Consider the following 25,081-nt stretch of genomic DNA (forward strand, 5'->3'; position numbering starts at 1 on the left):
GGCTGTCTAATATAGCTGACAGCAGGACAGCTGGATTCTGAGCAGGGACTCCCTATCTTGCCACAATTTTGTAAATAACGGCAACATAGCCACATTTGTTCCTGTGTAAAATCAGAATAATCCTTTGATGTGGCATTGGGAAAATTCTATATAAACATAAGGCAGTATAACCCCTCAAAGTTCTCTACCTTCTAGCCTCTTACCTGTTCTCTAAAATTTTTGATATTTTAAAATCACCATCACTTTCATGTCTTTTCACTATTTCAGGTATAAGTTTTCAGACCACAATATTTTAGATTGTGTGCGTACATACATTTATTTTCTTGCCATTGATTTACCATTTCTGTTTTACACACAGGCACATTTAGTATGCTGTGTGATATTCTACATGATGAAATAAAAAATCAAATACTTTGTCATCTTCTAAAAAATCGTGGATATGCTTTAAAATTCTTTATGATTCCACAAAAACCTGATATTAATTTTATTGTAATATTCAATTTCACTAGCATATTGCTACAGTATTAATTGCTCGTGTGTTGAAATATTTTCCATTAATGCAATGCTCAAAATAAACGCCTAGAAAGCAATTTAAAATACAAGGCTACTTCATTCTTCTGATAACAAATGTGACACTTGCCTAAAAGAGTAAGAATTATTTCCTACAAGCTATTTCAACAGGAGTTAGCTTCAATGTGATGCACAATTTTTACACTTTATTTTTTTCTCCGTTTTTTTTTCTCTCAATAAATAATTGAAGATTGCAAATCTTAGACTTTGAAAAATTTTACCTAAAAAGATGACTTTGCATTTAGACATTACAGACAAATAACTAAAGGTACGTGGAAGATTAATTAATCAAGAAAGGTTTTTGGAGAATCATAACCAAGTGGTTAAGAATGAAGCAGTCTGCTGCAGAAAAAGCCTGTGCACAGCAGGTTCTTCTGTTCAGATTTCACATGGATATACCATGGGGCTTCCCTCAGATAACTGAGTATTGAGATCAGTTTCCAGCCCTGTCTGGAGGCAGCTTGAAGCAAACACCATGGTCTGGCCAGCACTGCTTCCTCACTGCTATAATTTCTCCTAATTCAACAATTCCATTGTGCCCCAACTTTGGAACTAAGTAATAATACTTTTTCTTCACAAGAAAGGCTCTGCTTTCTACAGACACTTCAAATTAGAAAATCTCTGAAAGTGAATATCCTTTCAACTGAAATTAAATTGTGAATCATGATAATATGACCAAAGAGCAACATATTTGCATCTTTATTTTGCTTTTTAATAGAAAAGGGGTTTTGCCCCTCAGAGGAGGTAGACATTTTTTCAAGATGTGATTTGAACTTGCATTGTTTGGGATTTCTCTGCCAGCTCCTGAAACATTTGCTGCCACAGTACATCCCTAGCAAAGGTCATATGGAACATATTTCAGCATGGGTTTTGTAAATAAGCTTGTCTAAAGAAAATCTGGTCTATGGTACCCATGAAAGAAACCTTCCCCAGTGTGACTTAAAAGGAAGGAGAAAAGGAAGTCCTACAATGTTCCAGTTGCTAGGGACATCGTGTACTTCCATCTATTCGGAGTTCCAAGGCACGCAGAGAACTCTCCCAGAGGCTCTCGGTGGTACTGCCCAAAGCCATCAGGCAGAAGCAGCTGGGAAAGCATCTTAGACTGAAACCCCGGGGATCACGGTCCAAGCACCCATCCCTTCAGGCACAACTCTCTCTATGTGTGGGATTTCTGGTCATCCTCTCCTTGCAGGGCAAGGGCTGGCCAGAGACAGCTGCCTGCTGCTTTTGGAATTTTACTGCTTGAGCTTTTTCTGAGCCTGTTCCTCTTGGCTGGGGAGAGGGAGAGGAAGGAGAGTGGAATTGTCTGGGTCACTGCAGCTCTCATACAGGTCTTCACTTTTAAAGTTTTAATTAAGAATATAAAGGGTATCTCCTGTTACACTTAAGGCAGCACCAATGGAGCAGAGCTATCATTACATCATATTAAGGAAAAATTTTTTCCCCTGCTATGAACTCAACTGCAGTGGCTTATGAAAAGCAACAGCAGGATTAGGCAAGTATTTCATTAGGGTAATATTAAATTCTCCAGAAAGAAAACAGATCTTTTTTTAAAACAAAACAAGAAGATGTCTGTGAAAATTAACATATGGCAAGAAGCCAGAAATTTTAATTTCTCAGGAAAGCTCTGTCTTTTTTTTTTCTCCAAGAAACTTAATTTGTAGATATTAGCTTTCTTTGGTTTGTCTTGTGACAAAAATAAAAGTCTTCATTTTCACAAGATGTCTCCAAGGGAATTTCTCACAGATCATAGCAGAGATTCATTTTCTTGTTTTTTCCTCAGACTTCTGGGGTTTCCAATAGGTGTGCTTACTCAACAGTGTATGAAAATTGTCTAGATGCTATGATACAGAGGCTGCTCTCCCTGCACCTTTTTCTGCTACTCAGGAGTCAGCACAGGATAGATCCTTGTGCAGGAGGGAGAAAGAGGCAGGAATAGCTTTCCCTGCTGCATTTGCTGCCACCTTGATTCTGGATCCACAAACGTAATGGTCCTCTGACCAAGCATCTCTCAGACACATTACAGCCATTTTTCAAGTTTACAAACCACAGCTTCCTGCAAATGATTGTCTGCTGTAATCAAAGCTAATTGGAGTGCCAATTACAGCCCAGCTAGCTTAATTGGGTTACCAGTTCTGATGAGTCCTCAAGTCCCAGAAAAACGTGATGTGCATAATTCCCACAGATTTCCCTGTCTATAAGAAGGTATTTTTCATGAGGAACAGCAGCTCTTTCTCTAGCACAGCCGAGGCAGAGCCCGGGAGAGGGCTGTGTTTGTGTACAGCAGAGCTGACTCAGCAGCAGTGTCCTGGGAGCCACATGCCAGTTAAGAGCTCATTAAGGTCATCAGTCCTCTATCTGCATGCTGACAGTAACTACTGGTTTTCCAGAGTTCCTGGCTGCCAACAAGTTTAAAAGCAGAAGCAGGGAACTAGACCACCTGAGTGTCTGACATGCCAGTGCAACAGCATTAAGTTGTAGGTGAAATTATTGAAGACAGGACAGAGAGGCACATTCCTGCAGCAATCCATCTAGGAATGCCATGGAGGAAATACTGAACTAAACATCGTGAATCAGCCTGGAAGCAGCGAGTGCTTTCACACTCGCTGCTTCTAAATGTGTCTGTGGGAATACCTGGCAGAGAAGCAATAGGGGAAAAAAACCAGCAAGGGAAACATAACTTTTCTTACTCATCATCAGCCACTTGCTATTGTCCCCAGTATCCTCTAAGTTATTGGAGATGAAGAGCTATCTTTAATAGAATAAATATCATATAAATTTGATGAATGAGTTTACAAAACAAGAACAAATATTTATGGGGATTAAGATCTTTTACTAGACTAGTCAGTAGAACTGGGAAAAAAATATTATGTACTTTCTGCTGTATCTGTAGTGTATTTTGGACTAATGGAAAAATACCACCTTGAGCTACAAAGCCTGCCTTCTCTTAGTTCATAGGCAATCACAACAGCTATTTTTTTACAGATAGGAAAACTGACATACAGAGATTTCAATAGTACAATCTTCTACCACTGCTGATGACTGTGCTAAAGAGCATCAAAAAAACCTCATGTTTACAAGCTTATCACTTTGACTGTAACCAAGTCATCACAGAAGGCAGTAAAAAGCAAGTGAGCAGGACAGCAGTTCAGCATCAGAGAGGAACAGGAAATAGCACTTGTTAGCACCTTGCATCCCAGTTAATCAAAGCAGTTTACAAACTTTACTGATATTCAGCCTCACCACAAATCTGTCAGGCAGGGAAATATTAAAAACAGGGCCACAGGCACAGGTCACTAACAGGCACTGACAGAGTTAACAGTACTGCTCTGCTAATTGATACCCATTCCTAGATTTAACCACTAATAGAGTTTGGATGCTGCAGTGATCCAGCAGAACTTTTTGAACATTCACATGTACAGTGATCATCTGAGCAACCAGTGAAACAGGCTTGAACACAGCTACTCCTCTCCTGCTGGAAGAACTTCAGGGAGAAACCTTACACAGACATGGCTGAAACTTGCAGACCAGCTGGCTGCCTAATGTCTTAGTCCTGAGCCAACTTCTTCTCCCAAAACCTATTTTCTAGGGGACAACACAGATGCACCACAGCTGGACCACCATCTCTGAGTTGTTCTCAGACCACTGGATTCTGATTATGTTTACAGCATTACATCTGCAGCCATTAATTTGAACGCTGTATTTCCATTAAAACACATATTTGAGTATTTGTCAAATTTATTTTCAATAATTTGGCTGTACCTTTCATCTCGTGCCTGTAACAGGAAGCTCAGAAGACTGACTGTGCTCTTCAGGCTGCAAACCTTGGCTATCTGAGACACAGATAAGCCAGCCCACAGAAGTGCTGGGCCTTTGGAAGTGCACTAAGCTTGTTAATACTGCTACTCATCTGTGCACTGAGGACACCATTCACTCTGGTGCCCTGGGCATGTTTTCTGAAGATGTCCACAGGGCTGAAAACCAGACAAGAACTCAGCTGGTGCTGACTGTGGACTGATAAGTAATTCACCTTGCTGAATGTCTATGACTATGACTATGACTGCATCTATGACTTTTTGACATCCATGATGACTGACCTTTTTTTCAAAGGTAGAACTCACTTGACACCAGTTACTGCTCTCTGCATAGGTACAATGCTGTTTCCATTACCACATTTGTTATAAAATGGAGTAGAATTAGGAAGGTCTAGTGTATAACTGTGCAATTACTGTTAATAGATACTACTTGGACTAATTCACATTGTGCCTCATAATCTGGTATTGGGGGGAAAATAGCTTGTGGCTTCAGATAGCATAGTAATTTTTGTTAATACCACAAATCAAATGCAGTTAAATGACATTCTCATGGGCACTGTCTGGCTGCTAGGCTTGCTGCAAGCCTTCTTCTCCTGCACAGCAATGAATCACTGATGCTGACAATTTGCTAAAGAGCAGCCCTTTATTGCAAATGCAGAAAATATTTCTGAATTACTTCTAGGGTTTTGCAATTTCACATATTTCAATATCTCAGCCAAATATATTCGCCTTGAACTCTATTTCTCTATTGCTTTAATATTATGAAAACAATTACATAGTTAAAAAACCAAAACCAAAACAGGGATGATAAATACTTACCACTTGGCTTATATCATATCCCCAAGGAAGAAAAAGAACTCCTGTGTTATATTTCTCCCAATGTGAACACATGAAGTTAAACAAGACAATGCTTAAATATATATACATTGTATATACAGAAACTCCAGTCTTCCCATTGTCACGGGAACAGACAGAAAAAAAAGAAAGCACAAAAATGGAGGTAGCCCAGCTATCCAGCCCATGGTCAAATAGTTCTCCCAGAGGACTACTGGACTGAGTTCTTCGAGCATGTTTCCCATCTATGGAGTCTAGAAGGATTGAGAAAGGAAAAGAAACAAAGAATTAGAGCACAACCAAAGCAGTAGCTTTCTCCACATACAATTCACTACTGCCATATATAACTTAAAGGAAAATTACACCGATGACAGCAAACTGAAGCACAACAGCCCTCTCAATATCAACAGGTAAGAACTGCTCAAATAATAATTGCTCCAGATAGCGAGTAATTTTTCTGTCCTTACCTCAGCTCTGAAACTAAATGCCACTTTCCTCATGAATTTTAGAAAGACACCCATAATTACTTGCCCCCAGCGATCTTGAAACATTTTTACATCAGTCCCTGCAATTAGTTTCAAGTGCCAAAAAGTGTCCATAGAGCTTCTTGCCCATCCATTGGTGTTGTGGACCCTCTGAGCCTTCAGAGCTCTTGTGGGGTGGATTCCTAAGGCATTTAAGTTCCTTGATGCTCAATACCTCAATGACTAACAGTTACACGGCAGCTTTAAGGAGCAAATTTCACAAAATTTATTTGTATTTGTGCTTATATATATTTTAAAGTGTTTTTCAGTTTTCATACAAGAGTGTGTTCAGATGGCCAAAAAGGCCAATGGCATCCTGGCCTCCATCAGAAATAGTGTGGCCAGCAGGACCAGGTCAGTGATTGTCCCCCTGGACTTGGCACTGGTGGGGTCACACCTTTAATCCCATGTTCAGTTCTGGGCCCTTCACTACAAGAAGGACACTGAGGTACCGGAATGTGTCTAGAGAATGGCAACAGAGCTGGTGAAGGGTCTGGAACACAAATCTTATGAGGAGTGTCTGAGACAGCTGGGGTGGTTTAGCCTGGAGAAAAGGAGGCTCAGGAGTGACCTTATCACTCTACAACCACCTTAAAGGAGGTTTTAGTGAGATGGGGGTCAGTCTCTTCTCCCAGGTACAAGAAGAAATGGTCCCAGGTCACACCGAGGGAGGTTACATTGGACATTAGGAAATAATTCTACACAAAGATGGTTATCAGCCATTGGAACAGGCTGCTCAGCTAAGCGGTGGAGTCACCATCGCTGGAGGTATTTAAAAGGTGTGCAGATGTGGCCCTTGGGGACATGGTTTAGTGGTGGACTTGGCATTGCTGGGTTAATGGTTGGACCTGATGACCCTAAAGTCTTTTCCAACATGCATGATTATATGATTCTAAGAATGCATTACAGTTAAGGTGCACTATGTGTTGATCACTTTTAGTACTTGAGTGCTTAAAAAATGATCCAGCACTGTATAGGACCTTACTCTGAGGCTGTAGTTGGACAATGTGGTTTGAGTTGATCTGATAGTTCCCTGCTGTTGAACAGGGTGACCTGCAGCCTGTTCAGCTGGTGGAAAGGCAGCAAACATTATGTTTTCTTCTGGGTCACTGAATTGGTACTGTGAATGGTACAAAATGCAAGGGAGATGGCACAAGGGAGGGATGGTGAACATGGGGAGGAGAAAGGTGGTTTAGCAGCTGTAACATTTCTTAGTTGTGATGTTCAACCATACCCTTAGTCTCTTTTCTGAGACTGTGCAGGTGAAAAATAGAACTATTTTCCTCTTAAAGTTAAGTGTAAACATGCAGGATGAACCTCTTAGGAGAAAGTACACAGAACAAACTCTACAGATTGCTTGGTTTTGTCTTGAATCTCAAAATAAAATGGAGGTGCTTTTCTTTTTGATATTACTTGGAAGGTGCTATAGGTAACAATTATTAGCTATTGATAGCATTAATAACCCAAAACTGACGAGGAGCACAACTCAGCAGAGTGAGACCAAAGACACCACAGCTGCTGTAGATCATATGCTACTTACTTCTCTGAATTATTTGGCAGTACTGTGAGTTTTGTTTAATGTAAATATACTTCAGGGACCTAAACCAGGAAAAGATGGGATTTCATCTTGTACAGATTTTAGACTATATCTCTAATGTAATATCCAAACAGCTGCGATATATCCTCTGCTCAAACACAAATCTCTTGAGACAGTTCTCAGAACTCTAAAACTTAAATATCTCATAGAGGATTTCAAATATAGCTTGCCTCCTTCTAGAGACTCACTCTCTATTAAGATTTCCATTGAATTTTCAGCCTCTTACTGAAATGTGCAGAAAGAAAACTGTATAAGCTTGAGGTTACTTGAAAGATGTTGCAATAAAATTAGAAATTCTTCCATCCATTGAACAATATCTCTAAACCTAACCAGCAAATAAAGATATAAGCAATCCTAAAGAGTTTGTGGTGTTTTATATTCCAAGAACACCTATCCCAAATCAGATAGGATTCAGTTACACAGGTGTTACTATTTAAAAATAAGAATGTTAGAACATTTGTCTGTTTATAAATTTTACATTGTCACACAAGTATATAGATACTAAAATATATACCTCACAGTGAAAAGTGGTTTTCATTTTGCAATGACTTGGTTTTTCTAAAAAGAAGCTCATAGTATTGTCCTAAAATACAGTACTTCTAATTATAATGGTCATGGAAAAAAATACAGGAAGTATATGACACATACATCAAACCGGATTTTCAGAAATCCTTAACCACATTTTCCATGTAGTTTCATTAGCTTTTTAAAAGACTGAAAATATTTTCTGGCTTTGGTTTCAATTTGAAATCATTCATGCCAACAATGGTGTGTGTTCATTGGTTAACATACACTGTCTCACGCTTTCATTGCTTTAGAATTCTTATATTATGATTTTGTCTCACAAGGATTCATAAATACTCCATTGTATAAAGTTTATATAACTTTTAAAGAGTGGAATTCAAAGTAACAGCAAAAAGCACTCCATTTCATGGGAAGGAAATGATACCAAACCACCTTAAAAAAGCAGGAGGGATGGAGAGCAGCATGTTAGGGAATTTGGAGAGAGTAACTGTGTCATTAAAATAAGCTGAGAAAGATTACAGTTGCATATTTAGTTAGTTATTATGGTTCTTTGCAGTCTTCCAGAGGGAAAACTTTGGCCACGCAAAATTAAATCTCCGACTAAATATTTCATGAAGTGGCTTGGACAGCAGACATAAAAATCTACATATATATTAGTTCATTATGGCTTTGACTGTCAACATCATATTCCTTGCCTTCCAAGTATTAGGAACTACAAGCTTCACTGGAAAAAAACATCTACGTTAAAAATCTCAGAAGCTGAACTTCCCATGAGCCTTCTGGGGTCCCATACAATAACAGTTATAATATGTAAATCCAATTTATGAAGCAATAGCCGCTTCATTAAATTCCATACAATGACATAAAAAATGCTTCTGAGTACAGAGAGCTGCTAGAGAAATCTGAATAGCAGTCACCTTCAAAGGATTGTCATCCCATTGCTTTTTATGGTACAAATATAAGGAGATTCTGGACGAAAGATTTTGGCACAATCTCACCAACTGAATAGAAATGTCAAGGTATGTACCATGCAGAGGGAGAGATCTGCTCAAGGGGATACCCCAGGTCAATCAAGATGGCTGTACATGCATTGGTCTGATTCCAAAAGTGGTCAGCCCCTCTGCACAGCACTGCAGCCTACATGTATAACACACCTGTATATAGCCTGAGCATCTCAAATACAGCACACAAATATATGGCTGCACTGCAGTGGCCTTACCAGAAACAGCTCCAAGGAGAGGGTACATTCAGAATCAATTAAGGTTGAAAAAGACCTCCAAGATCATTGAGTTCGGCCTCTGACTGAATAGTGCCTTATCAACTAAATAATAATGCTAAGTGCCATGTCCAGTAGTTTCTTGAACATTTTCCAGGGATGGCAATTCCACCACCGTCCTGAGCATTAAGCCCAGACCATTCCAAGGCTTAACCACCCCTTCAGAGAAAAATTTCTTCCTGATGTCACACAGGAACCTCCCCTGGTACAGCTTGAGGTTATTTCCTTTTGTCCTGTTGATTGTTGTCTGGGAGAAGAGACCGACCCCCACCTTGCTACAGCCTCCTTTCAGGTGGAGTGATAAGGTCATCCCTGAGCCTCCTTTTCTCCTTAACACCCCCAGCTCCTTCTGCTGCTCCCCATAAGATTTGTGCTCCAGACAATTTTCCAGCTCTGTTAACCTTCTCTAGACACATTCCAGCACCTCAATGTCCTTCTTGTAGTGAGGGGCCCAGAACTGAACACAGGATTCAAAGTGAGGCCTCACCAGGGCTGAGCACAGAGGCATGATCACGGCCCTGACCCTGCTGCTCACATGATTTCTGATGGAGGCCAGGATGCCATTGGTGGTTTTGGCCACCTGGGCACACAATGGCTCATGTTTAGCCATGGTCAACCACCAGCCCCAGGTCCTTTTCCACTGGGTCACTTTCCAGCCGCTCTTCCCCCAGCCTGTGGCACTGCCTGGGGTTGTTGTGACCCAGGTGCAGGACCTGGCACCTGGCCTTGTTGAGCCTCACACCATTGGCCTCAGCCCATTGATCCTGCCTGTCCAGATCCCCATGCAGAGCCTCCCTGCCCTCCAGCAGATCAACACTCCCACCCAACTTGCTGTCATCTGCAAACTCACGGAGGGAGCACTCAATCCCCTCATCCAAATCATCAATAAAGCTATTAAACAGGTCTGATCCCCTGGCTGTCCTGCATGCGCTGCATAATGACACTAAAGATGATCTGCTCCATAACTTTCCCAGACACTGAGGTCAGGCTGACAGGCCTGTAGTTCCCCAGATCCTCTTTTCAGCCCTTCTTGCAGGTGGGCATCACACTGGCCAGTTCTCCAGTTCTCTGGTTGACCAGGACTGGTGACAAATGCTGGAGAGTGGCCTGGCTCTTCCGCCACCTCCCTCAGTACCTGGTGTGGATCCCATCCGGCCCCACAGACTGGTGTCAGCTGGCACAGCAGGGCACTGCTGCTCCCTCCTGGATCACAGCAGGGCACTGTCTGTCCCTCCTGGATCACAGCAGGGCACTGTCTGTCCCTCCTGGATCACAGCAGGGCACTGGCTGTCCCTCCTGGATCACAGCAGTGCTCTGGCTGCTCCCTGTCCCTCCCTACCAGCTCAGGCCAGCTGCCTGGAGGGTGTTGGGTCTTTCTGCTGAAGACTGAGGCAAAGAAGGCATCAAGCTCCTCAGACTTTTCCTCATCTTTGGAACACTCATCAGTGTTCCTTTGCACCCAATAAAGGATGGAGATTTTCCTTGGCCATCTTTTTGTTGTTATATATTTATAAAAACACTTTGTATTATCTTTCACAGTGGTGACAACATGGAGTTCTAGCTGGGCTTTCACCAATCCAGTTTTCCCTCTACAAGACCTGATGACATCCTTGTACTCATCTTGAGTTGTCTGCCCCTATTTCTGAAGTTTATAAACTCTTTTTTTTCTCTCCAAGTCCAGTGAAAACTCCCTGTTCAGCCAGGCCAGTCTTCCCTGATGGCTCATCCTTGGGCACCTAGGGATAGTCTGCTCCTGTGCCTACAAGATTTCCTTCTTTAAATGTATCCAGCCTTCCTGGGCCCTTATTACACAGAACTGTGCAGTCCTTTAAATATACTACCTTCAGTCTCCTCCAAAAATAGCTCCATTGCACCATGGTGTGGAAAGTCTCGTTTGGAACAAGAGAGCTTTGGAAGAGAAAGCAAAAAAGCCACACAAATGTGGATCTCACTTCCAGGTCAGCGTAATTTCAGGTCTGTCTTCACACCACTGCACAGCAAAGTGCAGTCTACCTAAAAATACACTCATGGCACAGAATGAAGTAGTAAAAATAGAATATGAAACTGAGATGTAGGTGTTATGGGAGAAAAACAGCAAGAGGAAAGAAAAAAATATGTACTTATTTCCATAAGAAACTCAGGCCTGTCATCACATCTGTCATCACCACCTCTCCTGACACAGTCCTTAAGCACTGAAGTGCCTAACAATTTCCTTTTTTCTGCTTTGTCCTTTATTTTTCCTATTTCTTTGAAAGCACCCTCTGCTAATTCTGATGTCTGAGCTTCTGAGAATGTCATCATCATGGAACAAAGATTTTTATGAAACCAAACAGCAGTGACTCTCCTATGAAGAAGGCTGAGAGAATTGGGGTCGTTCAGCCTGGAGAAGAAAAAGCTCCAGGGAGTCCTTAGAGCAGCTTTCCAGTACCTAGAGGGGCTACAGGAGAGCTGGAGAGGGACTTTCGTCAAGGGCATGTAGGGATAGGACAAGGGGGAAGAGGTTCACTGAAAGAAGGTAGGTTTAGATTAGGTATTAGCAAGCAAATCTTTACTGTGAGGATGGTGAGGCACTGGATTGGGTTGCCTGGAGAAGCTAGGAATGTTCCGTCCCTGGAAGTGTTCAAGACCAGATTGGACAGGGCTCTGGGCAACCTGATCTAGTGGAAGGTGTCCCTGCCCATGGCAGGGGGATTGGAACCAGACTGCTGCTGTATAATGATTTCCATTGTTCTTCTAAAATAATTTGAACATTCAAGAGGGATAAGAGTTACTGCAATAGAGCCTCTAATATATTATTTAACATGCTGGTTTGGGTTTAAGTCTGATAAACATTTTTTGTGTGTGTGTTGTGGTTTGGGGTTTTTTAGTTGGTTTTTTGTGTTTTGGTTTTTTTTTTAATCTAAGAGAACTATTTTGGAAAGAGATCAGTAATTTATCCACAATGCCTCTTTATCTCAGAATCATCACTAGTGAATTTGAAGACAAAATTACATGAAAACGTCAGACATGCAAATTATTTCACTGTACATTACCTAAAGCATAAGCACAAAAGGTGGTAAAAGCACTGAACAGCCACACCCAGGTGGGAACAAGTCCAGGACTGGTACCTGAAAAAAATGGGGTAGTGAGTCAGGGTAACAGGGGTTAACATCAAAGTAATCCACCAAGATATGCACACAGATACAAACTAGCTGCCACTGATTAACATACTGCATCAAACAGAAATATCTGAGTCTGACCTTCAGGCACTGGTGAGCTCTAGCAAAGAAGCACTGAGCAGGCTTGAATGTGTTTCCACCATAAAGGACAAAAGGGAATAGAGAGGTTTTTTGGTCCTGAAATGACTCTAGCATTGCACAAAACAATGACAGCAACTAGGAAAAATATTCACAGGTCATGGGAAGAATATCCATTGAAAAATTAGTTAATGCTCATGTAACATATAGGAAAAAAGAAGTTTTCAAGCATTGTTATCAGTACCAGTCTGGGGTTTGTGTAGCACTCTTACCACACAGATCTGAAAAGGAAGTTTCTGTCCTTAGGCCAGCAGAAATGCTAGCATCCTTTTCTTTTTTTTTTTTTTTCCATGAGAAAAAGGAAAAGATAGTTGAATTGGACAGAGCCCAGAGCTCTGTTCTTGCTCTGCTGACAACATTAATTCCAGGTTATTGTTGCTCCTTTAAAGAAATCGATCCTTCTTCCAAAGAGACTTCTATTTAACTTAAACATCACCCAATACTATACCAACACTAAACAACTGTAAATGCAAAGTCCTCTCAGGTTTCGGCCATTTGGCACCAAACACAGGGAATTCCTGCATACAGAAGTGTGTCCTTGCCTGGATGATGCCAGGAGATGCCAGCAACCTAAAGCAGTGCCCTGACTACCTTTCTCTTAGCGCCTCATCTTGCCATTCTGGAAGCAAAGATGACAATTCCTAGCTGCAAATCTGCAAACTGTACCATGAAAACCAACTGTGCAGGAAATTTAATTATTTATATCTGATCCTAGGTATAGGATTGATATATGATACTCCAAAGGCCCTTTAGGTTGCATGAAAGTTTTCCATCAACTGAGAAATGATGTTCTCATGTGGACTCAGGAAGAGCTTGCAAACTACACCTACAGGTTTCAACTCTTAACAGCTTTAATCACCATTTCAAATGTCTTCAAGTTCCATGTATATCTACTGAGAATGTGCCAAGATAACATCATCCCATTAAAAAGATCTGTTCTGGATGTTCTTTTATTACAGGGCTGAGTAAATATCATCTGCATTGATAAAAAAAGCACCAGGTGCGCAAGAACGAGGTCAGACAACTACATAACAAGCTGGTCCTCAAAATGTAACTTTGAACCAAAACTGCTAACAAGTATCCCTGCCTCTAGAATTGCAATGCTAAATGTACAACAACCCACACCAAAGGGCACCTCTTGAAGCTAACCACAGGCATAACAAAATGAAGGCAGCTAAATGTAGTTATTTCAGGAAATAAAAGTGTTATCTTCACTGAATTGTCTAGTTTAAAGAAAATCTAACCCTTTTATCTATACATATTTTACACATTAATCCCCTGGAAGATTTTTACTACTTTCTGCGGGCTCCAACAGCTGGTCTGAGAAGCCCAAACCAAAGATGTCCGACACTCAGGAGCAATCAGATCCAAAAAAAATCTGACTTGGTCTTCAACGAGGAGCAAACATGGACTTGGACTTTGGAAGTCGTAATTTGAAGAGACATTTATTTAGAAACTATGTTTTTGTCTAGAAGCAGTCTTGAATAGGGGGTGTGAATATGTGGAGAAATGAAAGGGAAGTTAACTCTTTCAGGCATTAGTTTAGGTATTAGGAAATGTGAAATCAATTAAAATGTTATGAAGAATATTCAAGTGGATTTTGGCTGCATATTTAAACCCTGGAATAAACTTTAAATATAATGAGATCTTACCAGAAACTTCAAGCAGTATATGCTGAAACCCATTTTAGGGACAAAATTAAATAAGATTTTTCAATAAAATGATCTAAATTTATAATGCTATGTGTGAGGCAGATTCTCCTATCTGCACCTGTAGAAGCCTTATTAAGGGAATAAGTGGAAGATTTAAGTGTCTGATACCTCCCTGACCCATTCAGAATTATAAGCAGTTCAATTATTCTGAAAAATTACAATGTGAACATATTTACCTGAGGCAGTGTAGTCCCAGTCATAAAAAGATATTAGAAAATAATTAAATAAAATCATGATAAATCCAGAGAATGTTAACAGGTTGGGAGCAATCCACAAAGGCACTACCTGTTAAAAATGAAAGGAAAAAAATCAGAAAAATTATATTTTAATTTGTATATCTTATTTTAATAAAATATTTTCTATAGGAAAGGAGCTTTTTATGACATCAGCAATACTCAGATTTGTGTATATTTCCACATTTTCAAATCAAAATACAGTTTTAATTTCTGAAATTTATTTTCAAATGAATCCTTTTGCCTGATTTCTGTGATTGCAGATTGATATTTTAAGAATGATATTTTTAAAACATTGTACTCCCTTTAAAATGTTGTACATTATCCTCATTTACCCAGCTCCCAAGGAAAGCCTTCTGTGATCAGCTGTATCAGGAACGGAAAGAAGGCTGCAGCACCCCAGTGTGGTAATTCAGCATCCACGTGGCAGGTTTTTTAAGCATTGTATTCTCACTCTATAACAAGGAAACCTCTTCTTCCAAAGTATGTGAATAATTTCTTACTCCAAACATCAACTAAATCAGACCCTGAGTGCATTACACTTTTAGATTCAGATCTCCCCATTACAAGCATCTCCCTACTCTCTAAATAGTAACTTTCTGACAGGGTCTACCTCTTTATTCATCAATTATTAATGCTCCATTAATTCATTTTACTTTGAAGGGTACTGAAAAGGACTCTCTACCTTCACCAATACCTTTCTGTCCCAGTAATCATTCTTAGACATTAATTCCCTGTGGCTTTAAGCTGGCCCTTACACTGCAAAAGGAATCCCTTTTGAAAATACTCTTCCAAAGTAACACAGTTTCTCCAGAATATTTTCTGAAGTAGCCTACAGAGCTTTCTACATGATTTTAGACAGAACATATTTGCAGAAATACTAAGTATCAACCACTACCATCACTCAAACACATTATCAATATATATAAACACAAAAATACTGCAGGCTTATAATTAAATTACTTGGAGGGTCTAAGGACTCAAAATGTATATAAAGTACTTCAACACTATGAAATAGTACAAGAAAATATTAAAGAAAATCAAATCAAATAATTCCTGATACTAACAGGAATAGTATATTACAATAGTATACTATAACTATACTAACAATAGTTTTGAAATCAAATGTTTTGCTAGTATCTCTGGACTAGCTAGCTGAACAGACAGATGAATACATATTAATTTATTCTATCCAACTACTACGTTTACTTAAATTTACTTTTAAAATCTGAATGCTTTGACTGATTTAGTATCCTGACTGGGTTATCTTTTTCAACTATAGAGCAATTTGTAATATTCAGGAGAAATTGTGAAAACCAATGGTGTACAGACTAAGTGTACGCTTCCAAAAACCAGGTTAGAGTTCCTGAACACTTTTCCATGTTTCTTAGATGTTTTCTGTAATAGCATTGGGAAAATATTATTATATTTTATTTATTATAAAAAAACTATTATATCTGATATTTGTTTCCTTATCAGCAGGACTTTATCGCTGATTTTAAAACACTGCATGTCAGCTCTCATGATATTTAAAATACACCATGGAATGCATACAGCAACAATTTTTAAAACGTAACATATCTATCATTCTGAGTGTTCAAAAGGGCAAATCTAAACCTCTAAGAAAAGGGACAGCAAATGTCCCCTGAAATTCCTTTTGGAGATCATCTAAGGAGGAACCCTTCACTGCATGGTCTCCCTTTCTTACACTGACAGCATGCTCAGCATGCAGCAACAGCTGCACATCTCCCAGCTTTGCTACCTGAGGATGCAGAAGATGAATCTCCTGCTGGGATTTATCTGGTATCTCTGACCTTCCATGAAATAAGAAGCACAGACACTGAAAAAAAAAAATCTAGATTTGTCTCTTTTAATCTAAATCATAGATCAAAAGAATGCTCTAAGACACTATGGATGAAATGTTTACATGGATATACATGGATAAACTGATGGCTTTTTCCTGGATGATTCATAAGGATTGTTGACAATCAAATCAAGTGGGACACCACAAATGTCTGCTTTCTAATTAGGCTTATCATTCTAAACAGTCACAATGTAATTTTTAAGTTATTACAGGAAATAATTCATGCTTCCATGGTGTGAATATGAAGAAGTTATTTTAACCCACTTTCTTGCTAACTGTGTAATTTAAGAAGGAAACTTTCAAAGGTTTTTCAACTTGTTATAGTTGCAATCCCTTTGGCTAACAGACACACCACGAAAAACAGTGTCAGGAGTTCTGTCCTCTGGAAAACAGACTCTCCTGCAGTTAAACCCTTAAGCATGTTCTTTTGATCCTTACTGAACCTAATCTGTCTAGGTATTTGGAAAGTATTCCAGTTGCAAAATCCCTTTTGTTATATTTAATGCTCCTTATCTTTTTAGTCGGCATTACACCATCATCACCCTATTTCATAATTAGAAAATCACAGGGTGTTCAATATTAATTTCTTACACACCTTGAATTTATTAGTATGCTATAGAAGGATGAGCTGCAATCTTTATTGTCTAATTAACAGACAGTAGAGGTCTAATACATCAATGTGCTACATGATTAATACAGTTGGAGGTGCCATGGGGAAAATCACATCGGCTTTCTGGCAAAACCCTTGTGTGCTTGAACCTTTTAAAAAACTCTTAGTTCCATGAAGTATTAACTGATTTCTGTTTCTCTGGGTCTAGCCATTTATTCTAAAAGCCTTAATACAAGCAGCAAATGCTTTAATACAGCAATTATTTGGATAATAAATGGTAAAGTACACATTTATATAAAGCTCTGTTCAAACTTCACTAGGTCACTTGAGACCACTAAAATGCTACTCTTGCCCAATTCTGCTGATAAAATCAAAGTTCATAAAGGCAACAGAGGGGAGTTTAATTGATTTAAGTGATACTGGCATACACCTGTGTATTCCAGTGGGATTTCCTCCTTTTCCCCTCATTGTACTGCATCCCCACCAGAGATAAATGAACTGGGTTATAACAATGCGTTTTCAGCTCACAAATTTACATATTTTTAATGTCAAGCTCTTCTTAATTTCTTATAACACAGGAAGTACATTTTACAATGAATGGTAATGACTTATAACATAGGAAACACATCTTCCAATGAATTCTGGTTGTGGAATACAGAGAAACTTGTGTTGCCATAAAGATTAAACAGGCATATGAAAGGCAAGACCAGAATCTCAAGCCATTGTTCTCATGAGTTGTTTTTTCTTTTTACTTGGCTCAGTGAATTTAAGATATTTTTTTAACTACTCTAGAATCTAGTAAAAATAGTCCACGTAGAATTTTTATTGTCACCAGTTTAGAAACTAAAATAATTAATTCATATCTGAGAAGGGATGCATCAGGATGTCTAAACTGAGTGAAGGAACTTCTCCCAGTCATCAAGATGCACACTCGTACTGCCCAATTTTGAATGAACATAGTAGATGCAAAACATTCTGTAAAAATTCTTTTAAAATTATTCCCATTTCCCTATTGCAATGCACTGTTTCAGGAACAAAACCATGACAGCAACTTGCATTCCTACTGATATTTTACAAACAATTATAGTGTGGCTAGGCTATACGGGAACATTCAATAATGTTGTTCTTCTTCTGGTAAAATGCTGCAACTAATAGGAGAAATTATCTGCAAAGGAAGTTTTGCATTGACAGCACTCCCCCTTCAGTCTGATAGCAGATGAATACCCACCCATCTCCTAAACCAAAGGGCAAGTGCACAGTAAAGCCTCTACTCATCTCCCATGCCAGAGTGCTGGAGGGGCTTTTCTGCCTCATTGTTTTCCTCAAAATTATGATGGGAATGAAAACGAAGTGTCTGAATTGAATTACTGAAGTCAGTGTCACATCTTTGAATTTCTTTTTTCTCATCCCATGTTCAAGTTGTATTTTAATTCTTCAGTTGGGTCATATGAATGCTTTCCATGAAATTACTTTGAGGTTATGAATTAGGGATTATGATTTTCCTGCTATATCAAGAATAATCAACACCTGAATTACAGAATCCAAAGATGGCAGATCCAACAACACTCTGACCACATACATCCTTTTTTTGTTTGTACAAAGGTTTATTTTCAAGTCTGCTCCAATCTAAACATTTCCTGTAATGAGGCAGATGCAGAAGTCAGTGCTTCCTTGGAGATCAATAAAGTTCATATTTACTTGAGACACAGCTTGCTTTATTTTTTGTTTTTCCTTTTTGCCAACAACAGCATAACTGGCTGTGAGTGGTTTATTTTTAAAAACTGCAGATTGCAATGCATTCAAGAGATGGCATCTTCCAATCGTTATGGTGATCATGGTAACCATTCTCATTTTCAGCTTCTGCGAGGAATGCCTGGCTGTCTCAAGCAAGGCCCCTCGGGAGAAAATGAGACAGTGCTTGCATAAAATCATATGCACAGCACAGAGAGAGAGCCATGCTGTTGTTAGGCAGCATATGCTGTGCAAAAATAATCTGTACTAAGTAAAACCATCCATGTCTGCAAAGCTGTTTAATGAAAGATGTAATAATGAAAGATGTAGAAAAGAAATGGATGCTTTTTCTGCAGCAATCAGAAAAAAAGAAACAAGCTCTTTCTTTCTAAAAAAAAATTTCAAAACAACACGCTCACCTTAAACACAGCTAAATATCCTGCAACATTTTTCTTTTATCAGATGTCTTCATTTCAGCTTCATTGATTAATATGTATTTTTAAATGAAAGTACACACTATATTTAAAACAAATTCTTACATTAACATGTTATGTTTTTATGAAATGAAATTCTTACCTTAATAATTTTATTCCAGATGGGTTGCATAATATACACAGATAAAGGATTTGTATCCACAGCACTGTACTGTGAGGAAAAAGCAAGCATGTTAAACAAAGCACTGAACAATGGCTATTTTTACATGTCCTTCAGCATCTAAGAGCACTCAGTGAGACTGGTGTAAATTTATTTTATTCTGATTTGTACAGGTTTTATTTAATTTAAAAGCATTGGCCTGGTTTACAATTACCATGTTAGCAACTCTATGGACTAACACAAAGGTTTAGGCTTGTGAAATGGCAAACAGCCCTGCAGTCACATTTTACTTTTAAATTCTTATTAAATTTACAACCCTATAAAATTCTGCATTTCTGCTGTATTTTGGATTTAACACTTTTATTTCCACTACCAGTAATGCACAGTCTGAGCACCAGTTCATTGCTAGTATTTAGGATAGATAGTGAACATGGAATGTGTTGGTAGGTGGAATATTACCTTGCAGAGATACACAGCTTTTGTCATAGTAACACAGTTGCATTTGCACTATGCTAATTCATGTAAAGCAATGTTATTGTAAAAATGAGCTCTAAAATAGCACAGTTCATTACCACAATAACATTTCTCTGTTGGACAGACTTGAAAACATATGTGTTTTATAAATTCCAATAAATACATAGTTATATCTTTTGTAAAAAAAATACTTCAGAAATCCAAGGCCACCCTGAATTGCTGTTGTCTCCTTTTTCCTCAGAGGACAGTACCAAGTTTTATCCTGCCTTGAGACTGCAGAACACAGAATAATCTTAGGAAGAACAATCTAACTGGTAATACCACTGAAAACCATGTACTTGAGCCCTGGCAGGTAGACACTGGAAGAAGTTATCCATCATTGGGGTAGTACACATAATTATTTCAGAAATTCTTGCACTTTGAAAGTGCATATGGCTTAACATTGCTAGGATGATGCATATGACTCACAAAGATTCCGATATTTCTATATATAGCACTGTCCAAACATCATGTGCAGAAAATGGGAGTAAGATGGGATGTGTTAGACCACAGTTTGACAAAGCTGTTCATTTGCAGAAGAGCTGATGACAAAGAGTCTCCTTTCACATAACTTCAGCTAACAGCTAATTGTCTCTCCATATATACAGTTAATTTATTGACCTCTCTTAGCCAACTAATCTTTGGAGGAGACTGCACTCTGGAAGTATCTGTTCCATTAATTATCAAAGCAACTTGGGCACTTGTCTTAAACTCAGGTATCTACATATGAAATGCTTAGGAACTCTTCCATATATTTCCTTTTTCTATCTGAATACGAAGCAAATATCTTAATTACCTTCTGGACAAAATAAAGCATTCACATAGTAATTTTGTGTGTTCAAGTTTAAATCACAGATCATAAACCTATCATCTAATAAAATTATTATAACACAGCTATTCCCTGTAAATACATACTAAAAAATATCAAAAAAATCACCTAGCAGTAACTGGTAACACCAGACTGCCTAAATTTCCAAAGGGAATAAGATTTTCAGTTTAATGAAGTGTACATCACTGATTTTAATTTTTCTAAAAATGCTGTAAGTGTTCACTCTGATGTATCATTTTTCTCTGCTGCTGCCACCCATATTACTTAATACAAAATGCAATTTTGTCATCAACAGATTTTCCATCAGAATATATATTAGAATTCTTAAATACATTACCTCAGAAAAAAATTAATTTGCAGGTAGAACTTAAGTTTTCATTATTCTGTATGTACTTGTAGGTCCAGATGCTGTATTTATCTTTCAAACACTGATTATTACAACCGTTTGAAATTTTGATAGTCTAGCTTGCATATGAATTATCAAAACCTGTGGGCTTTGCTGACGTTTATGCCAAAATTAACAATAATACCAAGCTATAAAATACTTATCCCAACAGACCAATCAGCTACTACTTAATTTACATGAGAACTATGGAAATCCTCTGAAAATGAAGAAAATTCAAAGTATCCGTAAGCACTTTTGAGGTTACAGGTAATCAAGAGTCTGCTCAAAGCTTCACTGCGGCTACTGCCCATTTCCTTACACCAGCTGGTATTCAAGGACTATGTGAAATATGGGACAATTTGCTGACCAGCAAATTCAATGAATTCAGCCATACCTGTATAAGAATGTGCAAAGGTCACACAAAATAAGGGAGTTTTTCCCTTGCTTCTACTTTGGCATTCTCTTTCCCCCCTCACCCCCAAGTCAAAGTCACGAATAAAATCAGAAAATGCTAGTTAAACAACAACAGTAAAATGAGGCCTTTTATCCAAAATATTCACTGGCTGTTCAGACCTACTGTTCTCTCTTAAAAGAAAAAAAAAGGGAAAATCAGTCTCATTTTTTTGAAATTGTTTTATTTTCTTTATAGAGAAAATAAAAGAGACTATATAGATATTATATAATTTTTGTATTTTCTTTACTGGGAAATGTAAGAGATCAGGTAGCTTTCCAATATATCTCTACATAACAGACACAAACAAGAGACACGGTCAACTTTTTGTTTGCCTCACAGTTTCCAAAGTCAAGCACCAAAAATCAAAACAGACCTTATTGGAAAAAGGAAAAAAAAAGGAGAATTACAGCCAGCTTTTGTCACCTAAAGACATTTCAAGACACACCACACTTCATCCTGTTAATTCCTATGTCTGTGGCTGAACTGTTGGTCCTCTGGGTGGAGAAGGAACATTCAGCAGATGTGCAGAAGAATGGAAATTTGCACTTCCCTCCACAATAATTTGTTTTAGCCAGACCAAAGGAAACACCCATGGAAAAATAGTTTTCAGTCACGGCAAAAAATAAAACTTGACAAATAAAGTCTGCTATACCATTTAATACTCTGCTTCGTTCTGCTCCCAAGAAGCTACTAACCTCAAGGCCATGAAATCCTCAGGAATTTAATGTTCATGGCTGCTCAGAAAAGCAAAGTACTGCGTAACATGCTCACATTATGACCAATGAACATGAATGCAAGAGTCCATTGAACCTGATGGAAAAAAAGTACTGCCATTTGCTATTGAGTAATTCTGTCATTTTCAGGGCACTTACACTAAAAGACAAAAGTGGAGAGGATAAGCCTGTTGGAGGTTTTTAAGTGCAAGGCTTATACAAGTACTAAGCACTTCCCTGAAAACAGTTTCTGCCCTGGAAAGGAGATTGATTGTCCTTATATAAAGAAGAAGGGCTTGGAATAATCAGAAAGCTTCTCTCAATTATTTTTAAAAGAAGCTGTAACATTTGGGAGGGAACGGCAGTAGTAAGAGAATAGGAAAAATGGCATTGACTTCATCTTACTCCCAAATTCAAAAATGCTTCTTCTGGTTTTATGTAATAGCTGATATGTCCTTGAAGTCATCTGCCTTCTCTCTCAGTGTTAATGGCTTCTATAAGAGCTAGAAATGAGAATACAGACACCAGACACGCGCACACATACATGGTGACTCAGGCAGCACACATGAAATGTGCTTTTACTTTGTATTCCTGCATCTTAATTTCCATCCAGGGGATCCTGCACAGCACGAAATTTCTGCTGGTCACCTGTGTTAAAGGGGAAAGGAAACAAGATTAAGGATGGGGGGGATAAAAAATTAAGAAAAGTAACAGGAAAACAGAAGAAAGAAAAAGGACCAAAAGCAAAGGTTTGGCTACACATTAGAAAAACAACTGTTCTGCAGTGACAGAGCAGAGCCAAACAAAAAGAGTGAGGGGCAAAAGCACTCACAGTGACCAAGGTCTGCTCTGCTAAATACAAGACAAATGGTACCTTCTGGCTCGCATCCGCACAGATTGGAATTACTTCCCATTATTGCAAACTGGTCACATCAGCACAGCACAGCATCTGCTGGAGGGGTGTTGGGCCTCATCATCTGGCCCCACACACCCAACACATCATTAGCATTCAATATGTTTTAAGTTCAAAGTATCTGAAACAATCTGGAGACTACACTGTAACCCAGAAATATGGCACTTTCAGAGCATGAAAGTGAACCCTGGCTGCTGTGTGTGTTCAAAAACCAAATGCCCACATTGGAAGACTGCTGAAGGATGGTGAAACCAAAAAATGAAGTGCACTACCTCCAGAACAGACTTTTTCCAAACCAAAAGCCTAGCTATTGCCTTGGAGCGACTTTAGAGAAATAAACAAACAAAACCCAAACAGGGAGTGAGCTAACCATAAATGAGAGCAGACACTGGATCTTCACTGGACTGCCCAGCCCTTTCCAGCTTTGCACTCTGGAGGCATCACAAGAATAAAATTTTGGAATTACTACAATTAAGAGACACATATAAAGCACATCTACACATACTTCAGAGTCAGGAGAGAAAGAAAGCTGCAAGAAATGTAGTTGCATAACTACATTATATTGTTATTTCAACTTCAGCTGCTCGTTATACTAACAGACTATTCCTTTCCTGTACTTAAATCATCTTGTCCCAGGTATTGTGCCACTCAGTCATTTACATTCACAACACCTGTGTTTTGTAAATGACAGACAAAGGGATGGGAGGCATGACAATGAACTCTCTTTTGCACAAGGTAAGGGGTTTTTGTGGTTTTGAAAACTGGAAGATGGACCAGAGTATGGACCAGGCGATATTGAAGAGAGCTCAGCGGGAAATCATCCTTCTGGGCAATGTCTTATGCAACATGAACTTGGCTTCTGTGAAAACTTACACTTCAGGAACCACACGAAAATTAAAGAAAATACTGAAATACTGGCACATCTGTTAACAATTTTCTATCAATCTTTCCGATTCCTAGAATACGTTAAACATGTGGAGTTAAATTCTATTTAATATATGTTTTCACAGGTTTGGAGTTATTATGGGACACAGCCTTGAATCTTAACAAAAGCTTCACAAAGGGAAGAAAGACAAACACGCTACAAATAACAGAGCTCCACAACACTGTGGATGCCAAATATGTTCAGCACGTTAAGTGCTGATGTATTCCAAAACACAGTCCTGTTATTTCTAATAATAGAATTGCTTTAACATTATATCATCAGTTAGTTAATTATTCATAAATAATGGCTTGGGTTTTCTATCTCCTCTACAATAATTTGGTGTATTCTGCATTTTCCCCTATCCGCATATATATATGGGGGGGGGTGTTTGTTTTTTGGGGGTTTTTTTTTGTTTGTTTTTGGTGTGGTTTTTGTTTGTTTGTTTTGGGGGTTTTGTTTGTTTTTGTTTTTGTTGTTTGGGGGTTTTTGTTTTTTTGTTTTGTTTTGTTTTGTTTTTTTATTAGGTCACCAATACCTAAGTCCAGGAGTTATAAGCCTGTACTAGGGCTGGATGCAGCTGCACTGTGAAGGAAGAGGCTGCAGTTGGGCTCCTGAGTTCCTCTCTCCCCTCTCACTTTGCCCCCTTCAGTTCCATTAGCCTGTGCACACTACAGCTAGGAAATACAGCTAGATTTTCCTTTCACCTGATATTATTCCTAGCAAATACTAGAACGTCATGGTTTGTGCAATTCAACAATTCGGATTGGTATTATGAAGTCATCAGGAAGTTGTTATTACTCAAACTGCTGTCCTGGGGATGTTTTGTTGCAAAGGTATATTTATCATTCACCTCCTCATTTTCAGGAATCCTGACACACATTGAGTCCTGTGCCACATCCTTTCCCTTAATGAAGTATCTATGGACCCATGTCCATGAGGTCATGGGCACGTGGAGCTGTGGGTCAGGACAGGCCACTCTTAGGGACTCATGCCTGCCAGTGGCACATCCCCTTGCTTGCAGAGCAGTGCCGTGGCCTTAAGGTGACAGAACCATGGGTTTGGATCACAGGATCATTCAGGTCAGAAGGGACCTCAGCAGGTCTCCTCCTTCTCAAAATAGGCTCAAAACCAAGTGCTCTATCCAGACCATGGAGAGGTGGACAGTCAG

At 38.9% G+C, this 25,081-nt stretch overlaps 1 protein-coding gene across 1 annotated transcript in view; it reads right to left on the reverse strand.

Moving 5' to 3' along the window:
- Positions 1–25,081, reverse strand: part of LOC115901326 (ethanolaminephosphotransferase 1-like) — a 54,684-nt gene that overhangs the window by 22,421 nt on the left and 7,182 nt on the right. The window contains exons 2-5 of the mRNA XM_030943884.1: positions 19,164–19,232; positions 14,326–14,434; positions 12,174–12,248; positions 5,205–5,473 (exon numbers count right to left, since the gene is read on the reverse strand). Coding sequence (XP_030799744.1) covers positions 5,205–5,473; positions 12,174–12,248; positions 14,326–14,434; positions 19,164–19,232 — 522 coding nt within the window. The remainder of the gene's footprint in view (positions 1–5,204; positions 5,474–12,173; positions 12,249–14,325; positions 14,435–19,163; positions 19,233–25,081) is intronic.

The sequence above is a fragment of the Camarhynchus parvulus genome, chromosome 2, assembly GCF_901933205.1.
Source record: "Camarhynchus parvulus chromosome 2, STF_HiC, whole genome shotgun sequence".
NCBI classification, from domain to species: domain Eukaryota; kingdom Metazoa; phylum Chordata; class Aves; order Passeriformes; family Thraupidae; genus Camarhynchus; species Camarhynchus parvulus.